We start from the raw sequence: 21,791 nt of genomic DNA, 5'->3' as shown, positions 1-21,791 counted from the left end.
AGGAAGTTTGGTAACCACTGATCTGAGGGTCTGTTTGCTTTCAATATGGCTCCTCGTGAGCTAGTCAGTAACGCATGACACTACTCCAGTTTTTGGATCATAAAAGGGTTATTTCAATCATTACAGATGCTGCATGTTGATAAAAAAAACCCCATAAAAAGCAGGATTTTATGACTACACTGTTCCTCTAAAAACATTTGCTATATCTGTTGCGTCGTACCTTTAGCCGTCTTTCTAGCACCCAGTTCACATAAACTCAAGAGTAAATTCAAACACTTTTCTTGAATCACTTGAAAATTTTAGCTTTTAACAAGTTAAGAATTAGTTTTGATACCTAAATCTGATATATAGATGCTAAACAACTGCACTTTGCACATGTGACACTGTACGCCACTCTTGTTTAAATAAGGAGAAAAAACCGAGACCATAACAAATAAACTTTAGGAGACATTTTTAATTGGTTGAGTTGAGACAAACTGTGGACATTTTTCTCAACACTATGGGATGTACACTGTTGATAAAAAGCTTAGTTCAAAGTAGCTGGACACGTGTCCACAGCGCTGCCTTAAGCTTCACATTATCCACCTCATATATATGGCTTTTATTTTCTGCACTTAGAAAAGTCTGGATAAAAACATCAGTATATACAGAAATATGTGCATATTTACATTTTGTAAATGGTGTGTTAATCAGTTACATTATTTTGTTTTATTCAGAAAAAAACAAGAAACAAAAAAAAACAAAACAAAAAAAACATTGCAACCAGAGAAAAGTTCATTTGTCAGGACTGGAAGCCTACACAATGTGTTGTACTCAAGTAACTCGAGGGAATAAAGAAACAAACGTAGAAATCGTAAGGTGACAAAGAGTACAAACATTGTCTGTTGTTTAGAGCTTTTTCCAGAGAACCGTTTGAAAATGGAAATTCAACAAAATACTGCTCATACACATTTACAGTGATGTTTGGATGAAGATTTAGGAGCAAGGAAGATGTAATGTCTATAAAACAGAGCCTAGGAAGAGTGCTTGTCATTGTCTGTACTCTTAGTTTTCTCCTTGGATGAATCGCGTTTACTCTCTCTCTTGTCCTCTTTCTTTTCTTTGCTCCTCTTGTCTTGATCTCTGTCACGATCTCGATCTCTCTCTCTTTCGCGATCCCGGTCCCGCTCTCTGTCTCGCTGTTTTTCTCGTTCCCTCTCTCTTCCCCGGTCTTTTCCACGGTCGCGGTCTCTGCTTCTTGATCGATCTCGTCTTCGGTCTCGTTCCCGCTCCCTGTCTCGGTTTCTCGCTCTGTCGCGGTCATAGTCTTTCCGGTCGGATTCCCGAGGCCTGTCTTTATCCTTATCCCTGTCTCTCTCCCTTTCTTTCTCCTTGTCTCTCTCCCTCCTTTTCTCAGAGTCTTGATCCCTGTGTCTCTCTCCCTCTGCGTCCCTGGTCTTCTCACTGTCCCTCCCCCTGCTCCGGTCTCCTTCTCTTCCACGCTCTGGATCCCGCTCCCTCTCCCTTCCTCTATCCCACTCTTGTTCCCGACTCCAGCGCTTGCCTATCCCCCTATCCCAGGGGGGCCTGCCACCGTGAGGACTTTCCTTCTCTCTCTCCCTTCTATGGTCTTCAGAGAGCTCTCTCTGCCTCTCCTCTAAGGACTGTGAGGAGCCAGAACTGAGTTCTCTGTGTGGTATGTCAAAGCGACTCAAACGCTCTCCACGCTCTCCACGTTCTCCGGAGCGAGGCTCTAAATCATCATGGGTGGCACTACTCCTCCTTCTCATTTCCGGAGAAAGACGCCGCCAGTGGTCCTCCCTCGGTAGGTCTGGACTTTGGCCTCCGTGGCGACTGGGAGGGCCGTGTAGTCCGTCTACAGATGGTGGCAGAAGCGGCATGCCGTGGCGAACAGGTCTGGGATCGTCGGAATGCCAATCGAAACGGTAGCGTTCTGAAATCTGAGAAAGATGCGGCCTATTTTCCTGAGCCGGGAGTCCTCGGGGTTCATCGAAAGACCGTCTCTCTAGCGGTGAAGATGGCGGTGGCCTTGAACCGCCATACTGGTTATGTGGTTGGAAGAGCTGTCCACTCAACTCCGTGCTAGGAGGCAGTCCTCTCCTATCCTCGTACTGGTCGGGGGGAGGTCCACGATAAGCGGAAGGTGCTGGAGGACCAAGATTCTCTTTAAAATATTGGGGAGGATTTGGATTCTGGTCCAAACTGGGATTGAAGGAGTTACTGGGAGTGTCTTTGTTGTAATGCTGATTTGGTGGGGGACCCCTGGGGCCTGGGAAGAGAGCAGGAGGAGGGTGCCTGGTATCAAAGTGAGCAGATGGTGGGGGTCCTGTGAAAGATGGAGGAGGACCTCTGTTAGCAGGGAAATTAAAAGGAGGTAGAGGACTAGAGAATCTTGGTGGCAGTAAGTTGTTCTGTCCTTCAAAGTTTGGAGGTGGGTGAATGTTTGGAGGTGGGCCTTGTAGTCCAATGTGTTGAGGGGTCATGGAGGGATCAAATATTTGTGGAGGGGGTGCTCTCTGAGAAACTGGAGGGAATTGAAGAGGGGGTCCCCTAGGCGGCAGGATGTTTTGTATTGGTGGTCGAGGAGGTGGCTGCTGCTGTTGGTGCTGGTTGTTCGGCCACTGGTTCTGGTTTTGATAGGGAGGGTAGGATGTCGGAGTTGGGCCGTACTGCTGACTGCCATCCACCTGACGTGGGGGAGGACCATGAACAGAGGGAGGAACGTGGATAGCTGGGGGAGGCCCCTGCATCGAAGGCGGACCGGACATTAGAGAAGGACCTTGCATGGGTTGCAGCATAGACTGTGGCGGAGGCCTCATTATCAGGTTCTGACCTTGCATGGGGTGGGGAGGGACAAAGCTGGACTGTGGTGGAACATCGACTGGCGGTCGGTACTCGTTATCGAAGGAGGCCATGTGGTGCGGCATGTGATGCGAGTGAGCATCGGCCACCGTGCTTTGAGTGAGTACTGGGATGGCGGACGTTACCGTGGAGATGTCTGCAGACTCTCTGCGATACCGCGAAGATGGGACATCTTGGCTGTTTTCCTCGTACTTTAAATCATCGCCAGCTTTTAAGATACTGGCAGCATTTGGCCAAATGCTGTATTTGTCCACTTCAGTTTCCTCTTTGTCGTCTTCGTCTCTTTTCCTTTTTCTATCGGTCATGTAGCTGACCTCCATATTATGTTCCACCTCCTCTCCCAGTAAAGGAATTGAAACCTCTTCATTGTCTGAGTCCATGAAAGGAAGCGCCGTCTCACTTTTTTCCTCCTCCTGAGCCAGTGAAGTCTCAGGATCTTGTGGGGCATCAGCATGTTCTTCTACTTTAGGCGGAGAATGCTCTTGTGCCAGAGGTGCAGAAGTAGGAGATGGTTCGGTTAAAGGAGGAGACGGCTCCTCTTTTTGTTCCGGTTCAGACTGTTTCTGTTCACCCACAGACTGGCGAGGATCCCTGCTCTGTCTTGGATCTCTTCTCTGGTTGATAAGCGGAGCAACCGTTGACGACTTGACTAGTTCTTCAACTTTCTTGCCAAGTTGGAGTAAGTGACTGCTGGCAAGTGTGTCTGGAAGTAACAAAGCTGCGGCGGCTGTCTCTGTGGACAACGTCTGCTGTTCTGCCTGCTTCTGCAGTGCTTGATCTCCAATTCTTCTAAGATTTTCCAGGATCATCTTTGCATCAGGCACATTTTCAGCTACGGGCTTAGTTTGGGCCGGTATCACAGTTTTTACATCATCAAAAATCGAATCATCTTCAGGATCGTACTCCACATCGTCAGTTTCAGCTGCTTCCACCTCAGTCGGCTTGCAGACCTCAGGTTTGATTATCTCGTCAGCAGCCTTCTTTATCACATTAAAGACCAGACTTGGGTCATACTCTTCTTCGGGATCATATGGTCTGTCGTCTTCATCTTCTTCTTCCAATGTCTCTTTCGGATTTTGGGTAAACTGTTGGACAATGGGGTCTAACATTGTAGCGGTGGCAGGAAGTTCCCTAGTTTGATCAGATGGAGAGTTAGAAGCGTCTGAGTCCAGCTTTTTGTTCCTAAAGATCGTGTTGAGAATGGTTTGAAGAGGCGTGGCGGCTGATGCAGAGCTTCCGGATGTGGAATCCTTGCCAAGGGTAGCGGATGTGACTGGAGCATTGACAGCCGATAACAAGGAAAGGACTGAGACAGCGGTGTTTGCGGTGCTGCTGCTGGGAGTCTCAGAAGAGTTAGATGGAGGTGAACCTGGCGGAGTCGTGCTGAAGGGGATTTCAAGACTCTGCCGTGCGCTTCTCTCTGCCTTGACTGCGGGAGCGGGTTTTGGGAGTCCGGTTTCATCTGCGTCTTTGGTTTGAATTTTGGACCGTTTGTCGTCTGTTTCAAGCGGCGCACCAACTCGCTTTCGGTCCTTCTGGCAGATCAGCAATCCCAGGAGGAGGTTGGGGCGAGCTGGTTCAAGTCCTGAGATGCAAACACACAGAAACCAGAGAAAGAACTTCAAAATCCATAAAAATTAAACATTTAAAAGCAAACAATAACAATGCTGAGGTACAAAACAAAAAATACTGGAATGAGAGCTAAAAGACTGCTTTAGACTACAACAAAGGTATCAAAGAGAACCTCTCGCTATAATGAAGACATACCTTCTTGCATTAAAACAATTGGCCAGAGATCAGAACAGCCAAAATCCTATAGAGAACTTAAATGCTAAAAAATTGCCTTTAACCCTCTTCATTAAATACGTAAAAATTAATGTCTTTCAGTCTAAAAACACATCAATCAACAGTAGGTAGTTTCATACATTTTTATGTTCAATAGAAATCTGATAGACTGAAGACATAAGCTTAAATGCATAATTAGGATTGATTTGGCCAAGTCTCCCTCGAGGGAATTTAACCAGGGACAATCCAGTGAATGAATGGTTAAAAAATAAAGTGTAATTCCTTAATTTTCTGTTGGGTTCAAATCTTCCAATTAAATAATCAGATCAGACCTTAGAGAAACTTAACTGGTTTCTGCCAATGATGCGTCGCTACTGCCAATGAACTTGCTGACATTTGTTAGGAGTTTAGACAAGCAAATAAGGGTCTTGCAGGTCTTTTAATAGATGCAACACATAAATAGAATACAGTACTAAAAAGATTATGTAACATATATACATAGACTGGAACATATTTTCCTTTTAAACTGATTGAATTAATTTAAAATCTGTTCACAGACCCTAATTTTTTCATGATTTGGTGAAAAACCTGACCTCTATACAGACTTGTTGGATCACCTTTATTCAACCACCAGTCTCAGAAACTTAAAGTGCTGGTCTTTTATAAGCAGAAATGTGTTTGAATCCAACTTGATTCCTTGGTAGAGTTGAAGCACTTCACTGTATGGTTGCCATCTTAAAAGAAAGCTTGACTGAAGACTGACTTGAAACAGATTTATTAATCATATGTGTATTTAACACATATACTGAGCCAAGTCTTGAGAAACAACAGATTGAGACTGGATGATGTGGCACCAATCTGCAAAGCAAACTTTATTGAAAATGTGCCGTACAATTTCAAATACACAGAAAAGAATACAGAAGATAATACAAGCATGTTGGGAGACTCAAAAAGAAACATGAGCACCCCCTACAGTTAGAAAAAAGCTCTCATTCCAGTCTGAACAAAGAAAATATACTTACCGTATGTTTGAAAAACATAAATAAATCACAGTTTGACATGAAATGAACAAATACCACACAACACTTAAATAGCAGCAGTATTCCTATAATCCCTTCTAAATGCTTACCTGGCCCGTCAAACGGTAATAGCCTAGAGGGTAAAGGGTCTTTTGAGCCGAGTGGGATGAGATAGAGGTCTTTGATGCGCCGGTTGTTGTTAGCTACCACGCCAAATTTCTTTCTGCTGCTGAAGTAAGAGAAGAGAGACACATATGCTACCTCTTCTTCCTCTGTGGCTGGCTGGAAACGGATCAGACACAGCTCCTGAAAAACACAAAGAGGGGGAAAAATAGAATTTGATACAAGACGTTTGAAGAGGAAATCGCAGCTCTTCTACCAGTTAATCTTTCTCTAAACCAACCTTGGAGAGCGACGTTTTCAGCTTCCCAACATAGTCCCATACGGTGTTGGGAGATATCCTGCCTCCGATGTGGATGGTGTCAGGTAAATCCTGAACCACATTGACAAAGAGAAATAGGTTGAATGTCTATGTGAATTGAAGTAAACAGAAAATCTACTTGATTTATATAAGAAAACAATGTATAACCCAAATTTGGTTTGGTGAAACTACCTCTTTCAGGTGTTCAAAGGAGCCTGACACCAGATAAGCTTTGGTCACAAACTTAGCAACTGACTGCATATTAACAAATCCTTTCCATATCGTCTCCTGACCGTACAAGAAGATCGCCGTTTCCCCCTCAGGAGGAGGTTCAGCTGAGCTGTAATAAATCAAAAACACCCTCCTGTTAGATAAGTTGATGCAACACTTTAAAAAGTAGGTCTCAATTCAATATTTTGAGTTATTCTTGATAGTACTGTAGCAGAAAGACTGAACACCTTTTTTTCGTAGATTTGGACGTAGCCACTAGTGGAGGCGGCGCTGGTGGCAGTGGAAGTGGCAGTGGTAGTGGTACTTTAACTCCAGAGTCCATCGGAGCAGCAACAGAAGCTGTGATAGGAGCCAGGACGGGCTCTGCTGCGTTACTGGCGGGTTTTTCGATGGCCGGTGGCACCACGCTCGCGGCGGAGCCGTGGCGGGCCATGCGAGGGTCTCTACGAGAGATGCTGACGGAAGAGACGGCGGGGGCGACGAGCGGAAGGGTTGGAGCGGGAGGCACCATCGTGTTCGGATCCTCCTGGTAGAGCTGCGGCGGAGTTTCTGGAACAACTGGTCCCGCGTTGGAGTGGTAGGGTGGAGCAACCGGCGGATGGGACGATAAGGGATCTAGGGGAGGGTAGGCCGCGGCATTGACAGAAGGTGAATCCCCAGACCTGGATGACCTTGACTCGTGTCTGGGTGGTTTGACGTCAGGCTTACTGGAGACTCTGGCCTTTTTGGATGCAAGTTCATCTTCTGTCTTTTGTCCTAGAAGACACATTTTTGAAGCATGAATAAGGAAATAAAAACACTGGAGTAAACATAATAGCATCATACTACCGTGAACCTGTATTACCTGTGCATATTTTACAGTTGAGGTCAAACAGATGAGTCTTGTGTTCAGAAGTGGTGTCTTTAAGCATGCTGCTGAAAACATCCACCATGTTGCTGCCAGTGTTGCCGTCAGCAGAGGGCTGGGCGGTCGCTGAGGGAGTTGAGCAAGTCTCGTCTTGGTCCTGAGGAAACGCAAGAGGAATCCCATCAAATTTTAAATGTAAAAATAAAACAAAACACAATTCTCCCATCTTATGACACTTTTTTTTTTTTTTTTTGCAAGTCATCCTAAGCAAAATGAAGACAGAAATTGCAAAGACGGCCAACTAAATAAAAATATACTTCTATTTGTTAATATTTATTGGCTACTTTTCAGATTTCCTCATGCACAAGCTTCATGCAGGCTGAAGGAAGATGCAGAAGAGAAGCTCGCCACCACTTACTGCCGCAGAACCCAAGCGAGAAGACGGCGCAGTAGCAGAAATACATACATCTGCGTCGGATGGGGGAGCATCGTCCATGTCTACGCTGTGGGAGCCCGTGTCGTGCCTGCTTCCATGTCTGGAATGCCCCGAACGACCCCGAGAGTGACCCTGAGGACGGAAATTCAAAGATGTGCCTCACCGCTAATTGTTCCAGGTCAAAATGAATTTATTAATAATTTGACTTTTTTTTTTTTCTAAACAGAAACAGTACAACAGAAAAAGTGAGAGTGGATTTTGTTAGTTTTAGCAAAAGAAATTTAATAAAAACCGTGTTTTCAAGCTCCACCCATCTCTAATGAATACCCACAGCATGATGTAGCCACCATCATGTTTCACCAATGAAATGGTGTGTTTGGGCTGATAGGCGACATTAATGGCCCTCTAAAATAAATCTGTTGCCCTCAATTTTATTTAAAAGTGTCTGAGTAATGGGGGCAGAAAACAAAAGCGCAAAATACTCAGATCTGTAAAAAAAAAAAAAAAAAAAAAAAAAAACATTTTAATTTCCTTCCACTTTGCAATTCCATTTGCCAAACTGTGAAAAGGGTCACGTGTTAAAAGGAAATCTGATTCGTAAAAGCAGTAGGAATTTTTACCTCTGAACTTTCAAACTTTCTCCACTCGGATATTTCTTTGGAGAGCAGCTCTTCCGCACTTAGTCTCACCAGTCTGAAGGGAGTAACTTGTCCACCAATCACCCTGTAGAACAAACCCTGCAACACACACATCGTCCATCAAACATCCCCAAAACCTTGTTGGCTTGAATAACGTTTAAAACTTCCCTGCACGTGTACCATGTGCTCTTGACCGACTCACTTTGTTTTTAGGGTCCTTCAGGTTGAACATCAGGGTCCTGTATTTGTTCTTGTATTTGCTGTCAGTACTCAGGCAGAGGTTAAACATCTCCTTCTCGATGGCGTATGCAAGTTTCCCCACCTCACTTTCTGTCATTTTCAGATCATCGCTGTCGCTCACCCTGTCAGAGGAAAATACATTCTCAACGGTCAATAAGGATAAAGAAAAAAGTAAAATTGTCGCACCTGGAGATGGGAGGAACCCACCTTTTGAAGAGAATGTCAGTGAGTGAGCGCCGGATGTTCTGCCTCATCTGGTTGTTGGCTGGTGGTCTCACGGGGGACGAGTGGGAGGATGATCCAGGTGGATGGGAATGCCTGGAAGACGAGGAGCGGCTGGATGAAGTTGAAGATACTGGAGAGGATGGGACTCGGGAGGAAGAAGAGGAAGAGGAGTCTGGCTGACTCTGGGAAGGGGAGTCTTTCTGTTGAGGTTGCTTCTTAGGAATGGTGAAGTTAGACTTTGTGACTCTGAGGGCCCCTGTGACGTGAATTGGACCTGCGGGGAATGGAGATGGGTTGTGGGCCGGCGCCTGGCCGGGTTTCTTGGACTTCTCTGTGGTTTTAGCTGGGGTGGTCGCCTGTTTCTTGGAGACCTTGGAGCTGCTGGCTTGCGGAGAAGACTTCTTGCTCTTCGATGAAACCGCAGTGGATTTTTGTGGAGGGGACTTCTTCTTTCCTTTGCGTAGATTTGAGGATATTCTGGTGGATTTCTCAGGCGACAGGCTCCGTTCCTTCTCAGTCTTTTCTTCTTTGGGAGGAGCTGTAAGCCAAGAACAAAACCCAATGTTTATAAACCCAATGTTTATAAACCAAATGTTTATTTAAAGAAAAGTAGGCAAAATTTGTTCCTCCGAATATCAGCAGTTGTGAAGCAGTCTATTAATACGTCACAATAAAAACACCCTCAAATTAATATGACAATTTAACAATTTCAAAATCAGGAACCATAAATCAGTCACATCAGAAAGAATAGAATATACTGAAAGCTATTTAAAAATGTGGGAAAAGAAGACAAAAAAAAACAAACATTTTATTTATGGCTGTGGAAGCTGGTACATTTTGGTATTAATAAAACCTATTTTAAAATGGGAGAAAAGAAATATGAGTTAAAAAAAAGAAATATCCAAACTCTCCAAACCCAAATACAATAAACAAAAAAGATCAGAGTGATCTAGCATTACTGCCTGTTCAAGTTCAAATTGCTGGTCTATTAGCAGCAGCATCTAAGCAGCTAACATCTCAATCTACTATTTTCTGTTACTTGAATATTTTCTAGAACAGCAGCTTTAACCACTGTGTTCAACCCACATCTACTGCTTGGACAGGCTCATTTAAATTTAAATAATAATTTGGTAATAGTTAATGTTTTAATTTCATCAATGGGTGAGCGACATACTTGAAACAAGTATCTAAAGCACAAAACTCAACCTCTTAAGGTGAATTTGGGTGAAGTCCTACTCATGGATTGTGCAGGAACAAACAAAAATCCACAGGTGGTCAATTTTGCAAAATTCCCAAAATTACACCTTCCACTTTCAGGGTTACTGTAGCTTTCATTTAAATTGTAGTCAACAGCTGCACACTTAAGAGTAATGTACATCCGGTACCTCTAGAAAACCACAGCATTTTATGCAAAGCCGCCAATGTAGTGTTTTCTAGGGATTTTGTAACATTATATAAAATGGCAACAAAACTAATCAAATTTTCTACACTTTGGTCTGGTTAACCAAAAACAGCTGAACACAACTTTTTCCTTATCTGACAGCATATGCTTATATAACCTTAACTCCTTCCAGTTGATCACAAGTGGGAGCTTATCTCATAATGTTGTCCTTCATATGCATCAAATCCATTCCAGGAAGAGACAGGAAAACTTCAGTCTTCCATCTCCTTCTGAAGCTGGAGGATCTTCACCGCTTGTCTTCAGGATCTCGTCTTCGCAGACTTGTCTCTTTCCCCCCCACACCGCTGCGTTCGCCGCTCCCGACTGCTTCCGTAAAAACGGGGTGGACGTTAACTTTTTACATCGACGTTTCTGGTGTCAGCTGAACTTGGTCTAGACATCCGACAGCAAGCCAACAACGCTTGAAATTAATGGAGGCATCCAAAAATCTGTTTATCACCTTTTATTTTAAAGCCAGTCACTTAGGAAAAATAAGTGGTGCAGCACATTCAATATGAATGAAACATCTCATCACCCCCAAACATGAAGGGCAGGTAAGTAAAATGTTTTAGCTGCTAATAGCAACAGCTCAACATGAGCCGTTCTTAGAAATTCCCACCTACCTGCAGCAGGAAGGACCTTTGAGGCAGACAGCAGTGGGATGTGATGAGGCTTGTTGTGGAGGGAAATCAGGAAGGTCATTTGGGGGGAAAAAAACCCAACGATAGCACCTAATAAATCCACTTCATTCAGTCCACCTCAAACTGATTCTCTAAAAAGTGATCCCTGGTGTCTCCCAAATGTTGGGGAATTATCCCAAAGGCATCGAAATGTCTAGTTCATTATGTTCTGATCCAGAAACAAAGCTTTAGCCTTCAAAACCGTTAACCTATTTCAGACCAGTACATTCCTAACTTGGTTAACGCCCACTTTTATTATATATATAAGTATATATACACAGAGAGATTCAAGTGTTTAATTTAAAGCTGCCAATCCCTTACAGCATCAGTTTAATCTCCTCCTGAGCCACCAGTGTTGTATGAGGAGTGCCTTTTAATGTAAAACTCCTTCATTTTTGGTCGCCATTACTCCTCACACTTACCTGCTGCAACACTGAAAACCATTCATTATATAAAAAAAGTCTCTGTGTTATTTAGACCATATTTCTCCTGCACAGATCAGTTCATGTTGTCCCCCAGAAACACGGGACGCTTTCTGAATGAGGTTAGCGTCACAGGAACCACACACAGAGCAGGAAAACAACTAATGCAGTTTAAAAACAGCAGCACTAGACCTTCAAGGAGATACATACACTTTTTGTTTAACACTGTTGGTGATATGGGTGTAGTCTTTTCTGGTGTTACTGCAATGTAATTATGGTCACTGGACCAGGAGGCAGTGGACGGCGGAGGCCGCTGTTCCTCGGCGTATTCGTCTTCGTCGTCCTCGTCCAGGTCGGGGCTGAAGTCTTCGTCGCTGTCCGACGCCCTCTGGGTCTTCTTCTGTGCCTTCCCGCCAGCTCCACCCTTCTGGACAGGAGAGGAGAGAAGCAGATTCACAAGTCAGAGAAAATTCTCCACCACATGAATTCAGACTGGCTACAAAAACTCAAGGAAATTCTACCAACTCTGTTGGTGAGAAATGCATCTATTAGGCCTTGCGGTCAGAGAAAAAAGGCAGTTCATCACCATTAGCAACACATTAAGAGTTCTAACTCAACATTAGAACTCTTTAGTAAGCCAACACTGTCACAGAAACCACAAACTTGGATTGAGGAAAGAGTTCACACCAGAGATGAGAGGCAGCTGAGAAAACTAGAGGGATTTGCTTAAGATGAGAGACTAAGCTAACAATTATTAGCTACACAAGCCCTGTAACACATTCCTCCCCAGTTTAGGTCACCTGGTTTGGAATCAGAACACTTTCAAAATGTGTCCATCAGCTCTACATGAGGGGAAACTGGGTGTAGTAGTATTAATCCTCTGCTAGTCCAAAGGATGGAGTGACTTTGGTGTTATTCAAGGGTGTTATTTAAGGGGAAGTAGCGGCAACTAGTAAAAAAAGAAATTAAAAACAAAAAACAGAAGAAAAAAAAGATCCATAAAATCTATTCAGCTTTTGTCAAAATAAAACAGTCTTAAAAACTGGGTGTTCAGTCAAGGGACCCCGTCTCTAATCCACAACAGCTTGTTTCCTTCACCGTTAAATGTGTCCCAGGTTCAACACACCCCAAATAAATGGGTTAATTACCTCCTGGGCATGCAATCAAGTTTTACTAAGTCCTGGTAAATGATCATTATTTGATCCAGGTGTGTTCATGCAGAGATGCCTCTAAAAGGTTCTGGACAGTTGCCCTCCAAAACTGGACTTTAACACAACCTGTGGTAAAGCAAAATGGCTCCCATGTCACTCTCGCTCTCACTAAACAATTATTACTTCACATTAGTCCTATTCAGCATCTGTCTGAGTAAAAAAAAAAGTTATTTTAGCTTGCAAACATTGGTTCAGATCTGGAGCAATAAGATGACACTAGATCACAATAATTCATTATTGACCTTGTGACAAAACGCATAAATATGGCATCATCTATGACGGACACTTTATTCACCGACGTTCCAGCTGAGCCGAAGGACATCAGTTCCGTTTTCCTCCATTTCGTTTAGCCACATAAACCAACTTTCATGTACATACAGTCTAATATAGTGTTGAATTTGAAAGAAAGTGCATTTTTAAGTTTGCAGCATGGTTAGACTCGGTATACTTGAATCTAAAATATTTAAATAGCTAATCACACTGCTTAGAAATGTTTATTAGGAGACTCCTCCATGGTTACAATCCGGCAAAATTCAGATGCATCTGATCCAACACCTAAATCAGTTGGTTAAAGTCATTCAACTCTGCATAGTTGCTGTTCCATTAGAATCAGGCGTGTTGGATTAAAGACGCATCTAAAGGTTGCAGGATAGTAGCTCTAGGGGACTGGACGATATATACGTACTTTTGCTGTTGCTTATTATGATTCAACAGCTACATTTTTACACAATGAAACATGCTGAATGTATTTTACCAGTATGCATTTGTAAATTATAAAAAAAGTCATTTCTTAGAAAGCCGTTTCACAAGAGTTCAGAAACTTAGCAGGCGATATGAAAAACATTGGTTTGCAAGAAAACAGGTCATACACAATATCTACTATGAGGTCTTGCACTAAAAGTCCTCACAAACACTAATTTAGGTCAAACATACAAGATTAAAGGAACGAGAACATAGAAGAATGGATGCCTGTCAGCTTCACAAGCTGTGGAGAAATTTAGTTTGTAATTTATGAGTTAAAAAGCTGAATCAGATCTGGAGCGGCTCCAAGAACAAGTCCATCACCTGGTCAAAGCTGTAGAAAGAAATATGCGTTCAACGTTCAAGAAAATCAAATATGCAGGACAAATGCAATTGTCCTGTAAAGGCAGATTACCGTTGATATTTAACATCCTAAGAGATTTAACAGGAAGCAGTGAACAGAAACTTCAACATCCCATTCTGTTGTGTGAGATTAAAAATCTTTTAAAAAGTTGTATAGATAAAATATGAAGTAGTATTCATTTTGATGATCATAAACATTTAAGATTTCTTTTAAAGTTGCAACATTTTACACCTTCAGAAGATGACCTATAATGACATAAAAGTCCTAATCTTATTAAAAACGGTCAGATGATTTTTTTTCTTTTGTCTTTGACACAATTATTAGATAGTGGACATTTGCAGTTGTACTATATTAGAGAAAAAAACCATGCAATTGCAAAACTGTTGCTGAATACAGTTAGATATCAATTGTTCTTTAATCTGAATGCTCCCACCACATTTTGTGAACTTTAACCTCGCAGCCACAACAAATATACGTCCGATGTGGGTCTTGACGACAAAGTTCAACCTAACAAGCCGAATAAATCGCTTGCATGCAGAATTTGCCTGCATAGCATCGATATCCTACCAAACGTGGCATCCCAGCAGTCTTTTGTGATCACTACACGGCACTCGTACTGTGACGGTGATTTTGACTTGATATGGTGTGCAGCTGCAGAAACATTAGGAGCTGCTTTCCACAGGATGAAGAGTCATTTGGTGTTCCCCAACAAAGTGACAGATTGTGATGAAATGCAAGACGACATTTAAACATGTTCATATTCTGAAATCACAGTTAGCATTAAACTGTGGAGCTTTTTGGAGCTAAAAAGATCCAAGACCACACATATTTCACATTCACAGCACACCCTTATTCAGTTTAATTAAAGCACGATTAAAAATGCAGAGGACGAGTACAACAAGCAGTTTGACACCGTCGTGAAAAACATTTTTCCTTCTGAAATCAAACTGTGGTTGGAAGAACACTGGGATAAATATAAAACAAGTCCTAAATTTAAAACAGCCCAAACACTAAAGCATTCATTGGTGCTCAGCTATAAACCCCCTTCTGATTCTGACAGGTAAACATTGTAAGTTTAATATTCCTGTCACAGAGCTGCAATTATCCACATCATATATTAAAAAAAAACTGTTTCTCAACCCTTATTGGACATAACCAGTGCTTTCAGGGGAAACTGTTTCAGGCAGTCCGGGTTACCTTTGCTGTGGACTTGTTTTTCTGAGGCATGCTCTTGTCCTTCTGTTTGGGCTCTTTGATGTCAGTGATGGACTTCATGGCTGCAGCGGCGTGCTTCAAGATGCAGTCGTCGCCACAGTACACGGAGTCCGGCTGGGCGATGCTGTCGCAGCCGGGACCGATGCATTTAGGCAGGGAGGAGTCATCCTCCGCCCTCTGCTTGGCCGCCTCCTCGGCCGGCGTGGTGTTCACCTCGACTGTCGTCTCCACCCTCTGCTCTGGTTCAGGTGGGGCTTTCTGCTCTGCTGCCGACGGAACCTTCGGCTCCACAGCCGACGCCGCCTTTTGGTCTGCTTTGGGCTCGGCTGGCTGATGAATAGCCTGATTTAAATCGGCGTGGAACGAGATTAACAAATACATGGATCATTTCATATTGCAGGTCTGCCTTAAGCTATAACTGTGTGAATACAGTGAATAAATTTGTCAAGAAAACAGGACTGAAACGATGACTCTATTTACAAAATGGTCAACAAATTTAATAATCGACTGTTAACTGGACTATATGGCCTCAAAAAAGGCAATTTGCTGAAAATGTAACATTCAGAGCCATGATTAAGCCAAAACTGTACAAAATACACATACAATTATGAAAAAAATCTATTTTTCTGCAAATCCATTTTACCTAGAACTCCTCTAGTGGCAGTGGCAGTTTCAGCTTCACCGGATCAGATTCAGTAATGGAATGCTGCTTTTAAATTTTAGGCAATAAAATTATTATATTTTATTTAGAAATGAATTGACTTGTTTTACTTGAATCTATTATGTTTCTAACATTGTATTAAAAAAATGTTAAATAAAATGAAAAATCTGCACAATGTGCCTTTTTTTTACCCCTCCAGGGGGTCTTTTGTGGGCTCTAGTGTCCCTTGCGGCAGACATGCGGCAAATATCGCCGGGTCCGGGAGTCGAACCCGCGACGAGGACTCAAGGCCTCCAAACATGGGTCGCGCTATCCCCTACGCCACGCCCATGTGCCCATTTTTTAATCCAATTAATTGTCAGACTAATCAGTTATTCATCCAACTAATTGATTAATCGTCCAACTAATTGATTAATCATTAAAAAAATAATCAAAATTAGTTGCAGCCCTACAAGAAAAGAAGCTAAGGATGAAAACAGCTGGATGATGAGGTGTATATTTCGTAAAGCCTACTCTGATGACAATATGAAAGGTTTCCAGCTGCAGTCACCTACCGGCTGGAAGATTTTTATCTTCTTCTTCCCAGATGGATTAGTCGCTTTCTCTATCCTGCCTTTGATGCCCTGATCTTCCGTCCCGGTCGCTGTGGAAAACGCAGCCGGCCCTTGAAAAGCTGATGGACTTAGCCCCGCCCCGCCAGCTGAGAGTTTCTCAGCAGATACGGAGGAAGCTGAGGCGGTAACCTGAGAAGCAATGTCTGCTCTGGGTTTGTTCGCCTCTGCGCTCGTGGGGAGAACGGCCATGGCGGGCCGGACCACCTGGTTCTTCTTCGCGGTGCAGTTGGGGCAGATGTAGTCTTCTCCGTTTCTCTCCATCAGACGCCCGCGGGCCTCGGTGATGCCAACGCAGTCGCCGTGGAACCATTCCTCGCAGCGGTCGCAGCAGATCATAAACCTACGGAGCAACACGCGGAATACAAACCTCACTTTCACATAGCTACAAACAGAAATGAATGGTTAACCTTATATTTACGAAATTAATGTAGAGGCAAACCAGAAATAAAGGAAATTGGTGGACTGGAGTCATACTCCGATTCAACTATTTTATGTTTTGTAAATAGCATATTTTATCGGGATTTTATGTCAGACGTAGATAAAGTAGCAGATACTTAAATGATTTCAGAAGTTGTCTATCTAGTGTGCAGACTTGACCTGTGTGTAATTTACTGCCAGTAGAAATCCAGCTGTTCTGTGAAGGCCTCACTAGAGAACAGACAGCATTACGAAAACCAAGAACCACACCAGTAAAGCACACACTTATCAAGTGGGGGGAAAAAAACAATAATTAGTTTTACATTTTTAAAACATCTAAATAAATATAAAGTTTAAAGTGGAGTTGGGTTATAAAACAATATCACAAGCTTTGAAAGTTCACTCTTCGATCAATCATCTGAAAATTTACCAAGTTTACTGACTAAATGTGGCCTTTATGGAAGAGAATTAAGAGGAAGGTCCTTTTTCTGGATGCCATAAAAAGTGCCACTGCAGTTTATCACAACTCATTTAGGGAAGACAGCAACAATCTGGTCATTCTGGCAAAAAAATGAACACAACCCATAATCAACAACTACGAAACACTTATTATAAAGGTAACATGGCCGTTGGTCAAAGGGGATGAATGAAGCTAAACCAAGGCAATAATGAAAAAAGATATTTCCGATGTTACAAAAAAAAACTGACTTTAGACACGTAGCGGATGGAAGAAGGTCACGCTCCAAGCCTAATGCATTCCTCCCACTCTGCTCTACCACAAAGCTCTGCAGGCTTCTGCATGAAGGCCGGTCCTAGGGGTGATTGTTCAATACCACTTAGGAAAAATGCTGTGTGGTCACGCTACTTTTTCCAATAGTGCTTCACATACTTGGAGTACAATTCCGAGTAAAATAAGGGACTTTTCACTTATTATATATAAAAAAATCTTAATATTGTCTATGTCAATATTGATTATATGCAAAGATGTTCAGACTTTAAGGTTTGTTTATGCATTTCTTGTTATGCATCTTATTTGTTTTAAGATCAACCTGCCAATTGGGACTAGAAATAGGAATTAGTCACCTGATTATAATCTCATATATTTACATATAAATGTTCACTAATACATATTGTTCTATTCCTAAACTTAAACTTGAATGTTCTGACTCAGCATCCCTACAGCAAACACAATACTCCCATTCAAATGGTGGAACCAAACATACAGCAAAAAGAAAACAGATCAAATCACAATCAAAGCGAATAAAAAAGTAATAAGCTTGTTTTAGGAGATACAATGATGAGTGGACTGTTATTTTTCCAGTGTGGATAATTGTTATCTTGATCTGGGTAACATTTTGAAAGACGTGAATCCTTTTCATCCTACTTCAAAATTAAGTGCTACTTTGATTTTGGACAACCGCATAAAATCCCAATAAAACACATTAATGTTTCTGACAATTACATAAAAACATGAACAAGTTCAAAGAGAAAGCTCAATTCTCAAGGCACTGAACATGTCGATTTCTGATTAGCCAACTGGAAGAGGTAGCAGACATAATGACAACATACTGAACAAACCGTTTGTTGTGTTTCTGCCGACAGATACAGTATAGAGCGTTGGGGTCGTAGCCTCCATCGTCAGACTCCTCATCTGAAGACGTAGATGAAGACGAAGAAGTAAAGGACTCATCATCGTCGTCGTCATCTTCATCTTCCGTCGTCTCGTGCTTGCTCATCTTCCCGGCTGCTGTGGGTTTTGTTTCCTTCTTCATAGGAGCCATGTTTCTGCTTAGAGCTGCAGGAGCTTTAGCCGGTGTGGGGCTCTTCTTAGCTATCTTCTTCTTATTGACGTAAGTCCGGACTGGTCTGCGAGTCATTACTGCAGGTGTGTCTGCGTCCTCGTCATCGGTCTCCTTTTCTGTTTCACCTTCAGGTTCATTCGTCTCCTCGGTAACCTTCTTCTCGGCACCCTCTGTTGTCTTAGCGCAAGGTTCGGGTTTTGCATCTTTCGTCTCCTCGCTGTTATCTTGTGACTGACCTTCATCTTTACTGTCTTCCTCGTTCTCAGAGCTCCCCTCGTCCTGGACCGCAGCTCTCCCTGAGGATCTCGTCTGCCGGCCTCCTTGGGTTTTCTTCTGCGCCTGCTTCCTGGTGCTGCTTCTTGTCCTCCTCTCCGGAGACTCCGCTTTGTCCTCCGCCGCCCTGGACTCAGCGTTCCCATCAAAACTGGCTTCGGACGCCGTTTCGGCGTCGGTTGGCGTTTGGGAAGGAGGATCTCCGCTTTCAACGCTTGGAGGGGCGCTTTTCCTAGAGCCCCGCTTTGTCGTCATGAGGAACTCCTCCAGTTTGTCCGTTCGTTTGGGCTGCCGTCCGCTGCGCCGCACCGGACAGCGGCTCTCAGGACTGTCTGTTGTTGCCTCCACTGGCATTGTGCTCTGCTGCAGTGGACCAACAGGAAGTTTGAATGTTTTTTGTTTTTTTTACTTCACGTTGTGGCCTTCAGTGCTGCAGCTGGTTGCTTTAGCAACTCTGTAGTCAGACTCTCAAAGTCATTTGAAACGGTCGCTTTAGTCTGCTTTCTGCTTCTTGAGAGCCTGCAAACAGCAACGACAGTCAATCACCTAGGTGCACTATGGCAACAATGCCACAAAAAAACCTGCATTGTTAAAAAAAGAAAGAAATTGTTTACCATGCATTTAACTTAAAATTGCTATAACCATAATCTAATTTGTACCCTCAACAATAGAAGTAAATAAAACCTCAATAGAATGACTATGGGTCACTGAAATACTGACGGCTGTCCATTAGCGGTAATGCTGGAAAACCGTAGTGCCTATAAACTGTTAAGTTTTTCTATTACACTTCCACACACTGTTGATACTATATGGTTCTGACACTGCTTTTTTTATATAACCATTTTTGTTTTAATAAGTCTTCTTAATGTAATGCTATCTGTAAGAAGACTCAAGACATTTAAGTTATTACTGAAGTTACTATGAAACAAAATAGATTTAGATTATTGTAGTATAGCAGCCTGAACTATGTCCTCTAGAGGGCAGTGTTTTCAAGTTGAGATAAAGGTACCATCAACATTTTCAAAAAATATAAATAGTTCCCATGTCCTAAAAATAAAAGGAAAAAGTTAAGAGGGAAAGATTAATTCAAAAGACATTCTTTTGTACAAACTTTAAGTATTTTTATACATGCCTCAAAGGATCATCTTCGTTCCTAATGTATATTAATTATTTTGTCCAAAATATGATTTGTTCATTGGTTTACACACTGCATAACATGCAGAAATCCTTACATTTTGCATTATAAAATTGAGCAATTTTGTTAAAATTCAATATAAAGTCATATTAAAGGGTATTTTGTAAGGCATCACCATGGTAAGCAAGCAGATTTAAGAAACACTTTCATGGCTTGATTTTTTTTTTTTAAGTGAAATATCACATCTGCCTCCAAACAGAACCACTGCTTCTTCATTAATTTTGTCACAAATATAAAAGACAATAAAAAAAAGTGTCCTGTAGTATTTTAAATAATGACTGAATTCTAAAGTTGAAACTCAATTTTGACCATCATTCCTTTTACTACTGTTAACTAATTTCAGAATTTTATTTTAATTTCCCCCCCTTCTATAATATAAATGAAAAACAGTGCTGCTTAAAAATAAAGACAATGTTATTATTATCCATTATAATCCATACCTGCACGTCAGTAGTGATGACTTGTCAAGCTAAAGGACATCAGATTAATTATCGTCAGTGTCAGGTTGAAGGTTCTATCAGAGAAATAAGAAAAAACGATTTAGAAACAAAGCAGTTAGTCTCACCCACACACACAGACACAGGGACTCGGATAAGATGTGACAAAATTAGAAAAATAAATCAGATTGATCCCTCTCAAATACACCAGAATGGACAGGACTGATATCGATTATCCAATCCATTTAAATTACTCTGACAGTCTCTTAACTACATAAGGGATTATTAAATAACCATATTTACAAGTATGAATGTGGAGGATAAACACCAGAGCCCCTAATAGGAAGTCGATTTTAAAAATTACAATATTAAAATAGGTAATAAACACTTCTTTTTTTTTTTACTCAAAGCATGAGTCATATAATGTTTTAAGCGTTTGTATTTGTTGCGTTTTAAGCGTAGCACGGCGTTGAATAAGATGCGGTCACGACTCCGAGCCACGTGAACGAAAGGACAAACAGTAGCCAGGAGAGATGGGAGGGGCTCGTCCAAAAAAGAAAGTAAATCACACACAATATTAACTATATTCTCATGTTAAATCGCCTTCGACGAGTTGAAGTGATATCGGTAGTGATAACGAGCTGTTGACTGGAGCACACGGTGAACAGGACGAGCTGTTTCCAAGCGCCACCCAAACCGGAGGGCTGCACACGGCCTTCTGCACGAGCGCATTACAGATGCCTGATCGTAACGTTATATACGAACAGATGCTATGTTCATAAAAATTAGACGCTAGCAGAGCTTATAGTGGGACTGAGTAGAACCAGGAACTAATAAAAGTCTCTAGACCCCGTATGTTCTTTTACCCCACGTTACATAACGATGATTGTATAAAAAAATAAAAAAAAAAACAACACTCCGCCAAAACCTTTTTTGTGGCGTTAGCTAATCCGGGCCTCGCCATCTGAAGCACCACCAATAAGTAAAAACGTAAAAGAAACATGAAAGAGCGACCTCACTGCACCCCATAATACTTACAGACTGCATTTGCTGTTATCTCTTCGGTCCTAATTTGTATTGTGGTCTCGCAACGTGGAGGTGAACGCTGCAGAACGTGCACTAGCAAGCCAACACGCTAAGCTAACCTTTTTAGCGGCTAATGGGTTTTAATTCCCCAGCATTTAGGTCTCCCTCGAATAAACAACGCAAATACACACCAGCCGAAAGGCATCCTTATTAAATTCTATACGCTAAAATCGTCAAATACCAACCTACATTTAATTGACGCAGTTACCTTATCCACAGCTAAAACGGGTTTGGCTAACGTAAGAGGCATCTTTATTCAGTCTCAACGCTGCCTTCAAGTAGAATTATTGAAACCAGTAACACTCGAGAATATCATAAAAACGTTAAATAATTACTAATATGAGTCTGAAATGTCTTTAATGTACTCACCTACATGTTAGAAATACCGACGCTATGCCCTCATTTCTCTCAATCCTCCATTTTCCAATCCCGTTGGATCTAACTGACTGCGGCAGATGGCTGACGGTTTACACAAAAAGCTTTTGGTTACAGCGCCACCCATTGGTCTGGAGGAGAACTGGGCTGATG

General features: G+C 42.2%; 1 protein-coding gene across 9 annotated transcripts; it reads right to left on the bottom strand.

The window, feature by feature from the left end:
* Positions 1–434: 434 nt before the first annotated feature.
* On the bottom strand, positions 435–21,725 carry dido1 (death inducer-obliterator 1). 9 transcript variants are annotated; one of them, XM_032550120.1, is made up of 17 exons: positions 21,633–21,725; positions 20,181–20,254; positions 18,040–19,064; positions 15,994–16,393; positions 14,761–15,120; positions 11,458–11,674; positions 8,687–9,242; positions 8,442–8,601; positions 8,222–8,338; positions 7,584–7,733; positions 7,163–7,322; positions 7,027–7,074; positions 6,546–6,933; positions 6,280–6,427; positions 6,070–6,159; positions 5,777–5,972; positions 435–4,447 (listed from the first exon to the last, which is right to left on the bottom strand). In XM_032550120.1, the coding sequence occupies exons 3-17, from the start codon at positions 18,897–18,899 to the stop codon at positions 1,014–1,016; spliced, it is 7,284 nt and encodes a 2,427-aa protein (XP_032406011.1). In that variant the 5' UTR covers positions 18,900–19,064; positions 20,181–20,254; positions 21,633–21,725; the 3' UTR covers positions 435–1,013. The 9 variants fall into 9 exon arrangements, with proteins under 9 accessions (XP_032406011.1, XP_032406004.1, XP_032406010.1 ...); XM_032550113.1 differs by having other exon boundaries at positions 6,546–7,074; XM_032550119.1 differs by having other exon boundaries at positions 6,546–7,074; positions 7,632–7,733.
* Between the last annotated feature and the right edge of the window lie 66 nt (positions 21,726–21,791).

Source organism: Xiphophorus hellerii, chromosome 20, assembly GCF_003331165.1.
Source record: "Xiphophorus hellerii strain 12219 chromosome 20, Xiphophorus_hellerii-4.1, whole genome shotgun sequence".
In the NCBI taxonomy this organism is placed as follows: Eukaryota; Metazoa; Chordata; class Actinopteri; order Cyprinodontiformes; family Poeciliidae; genus Xiphophorus; species Xiphophorus hellerii.
Note: the sequence above shows the minus strand (reverse complement) of the source record. Positions and strands in the feature narration are given on the sequence as shown.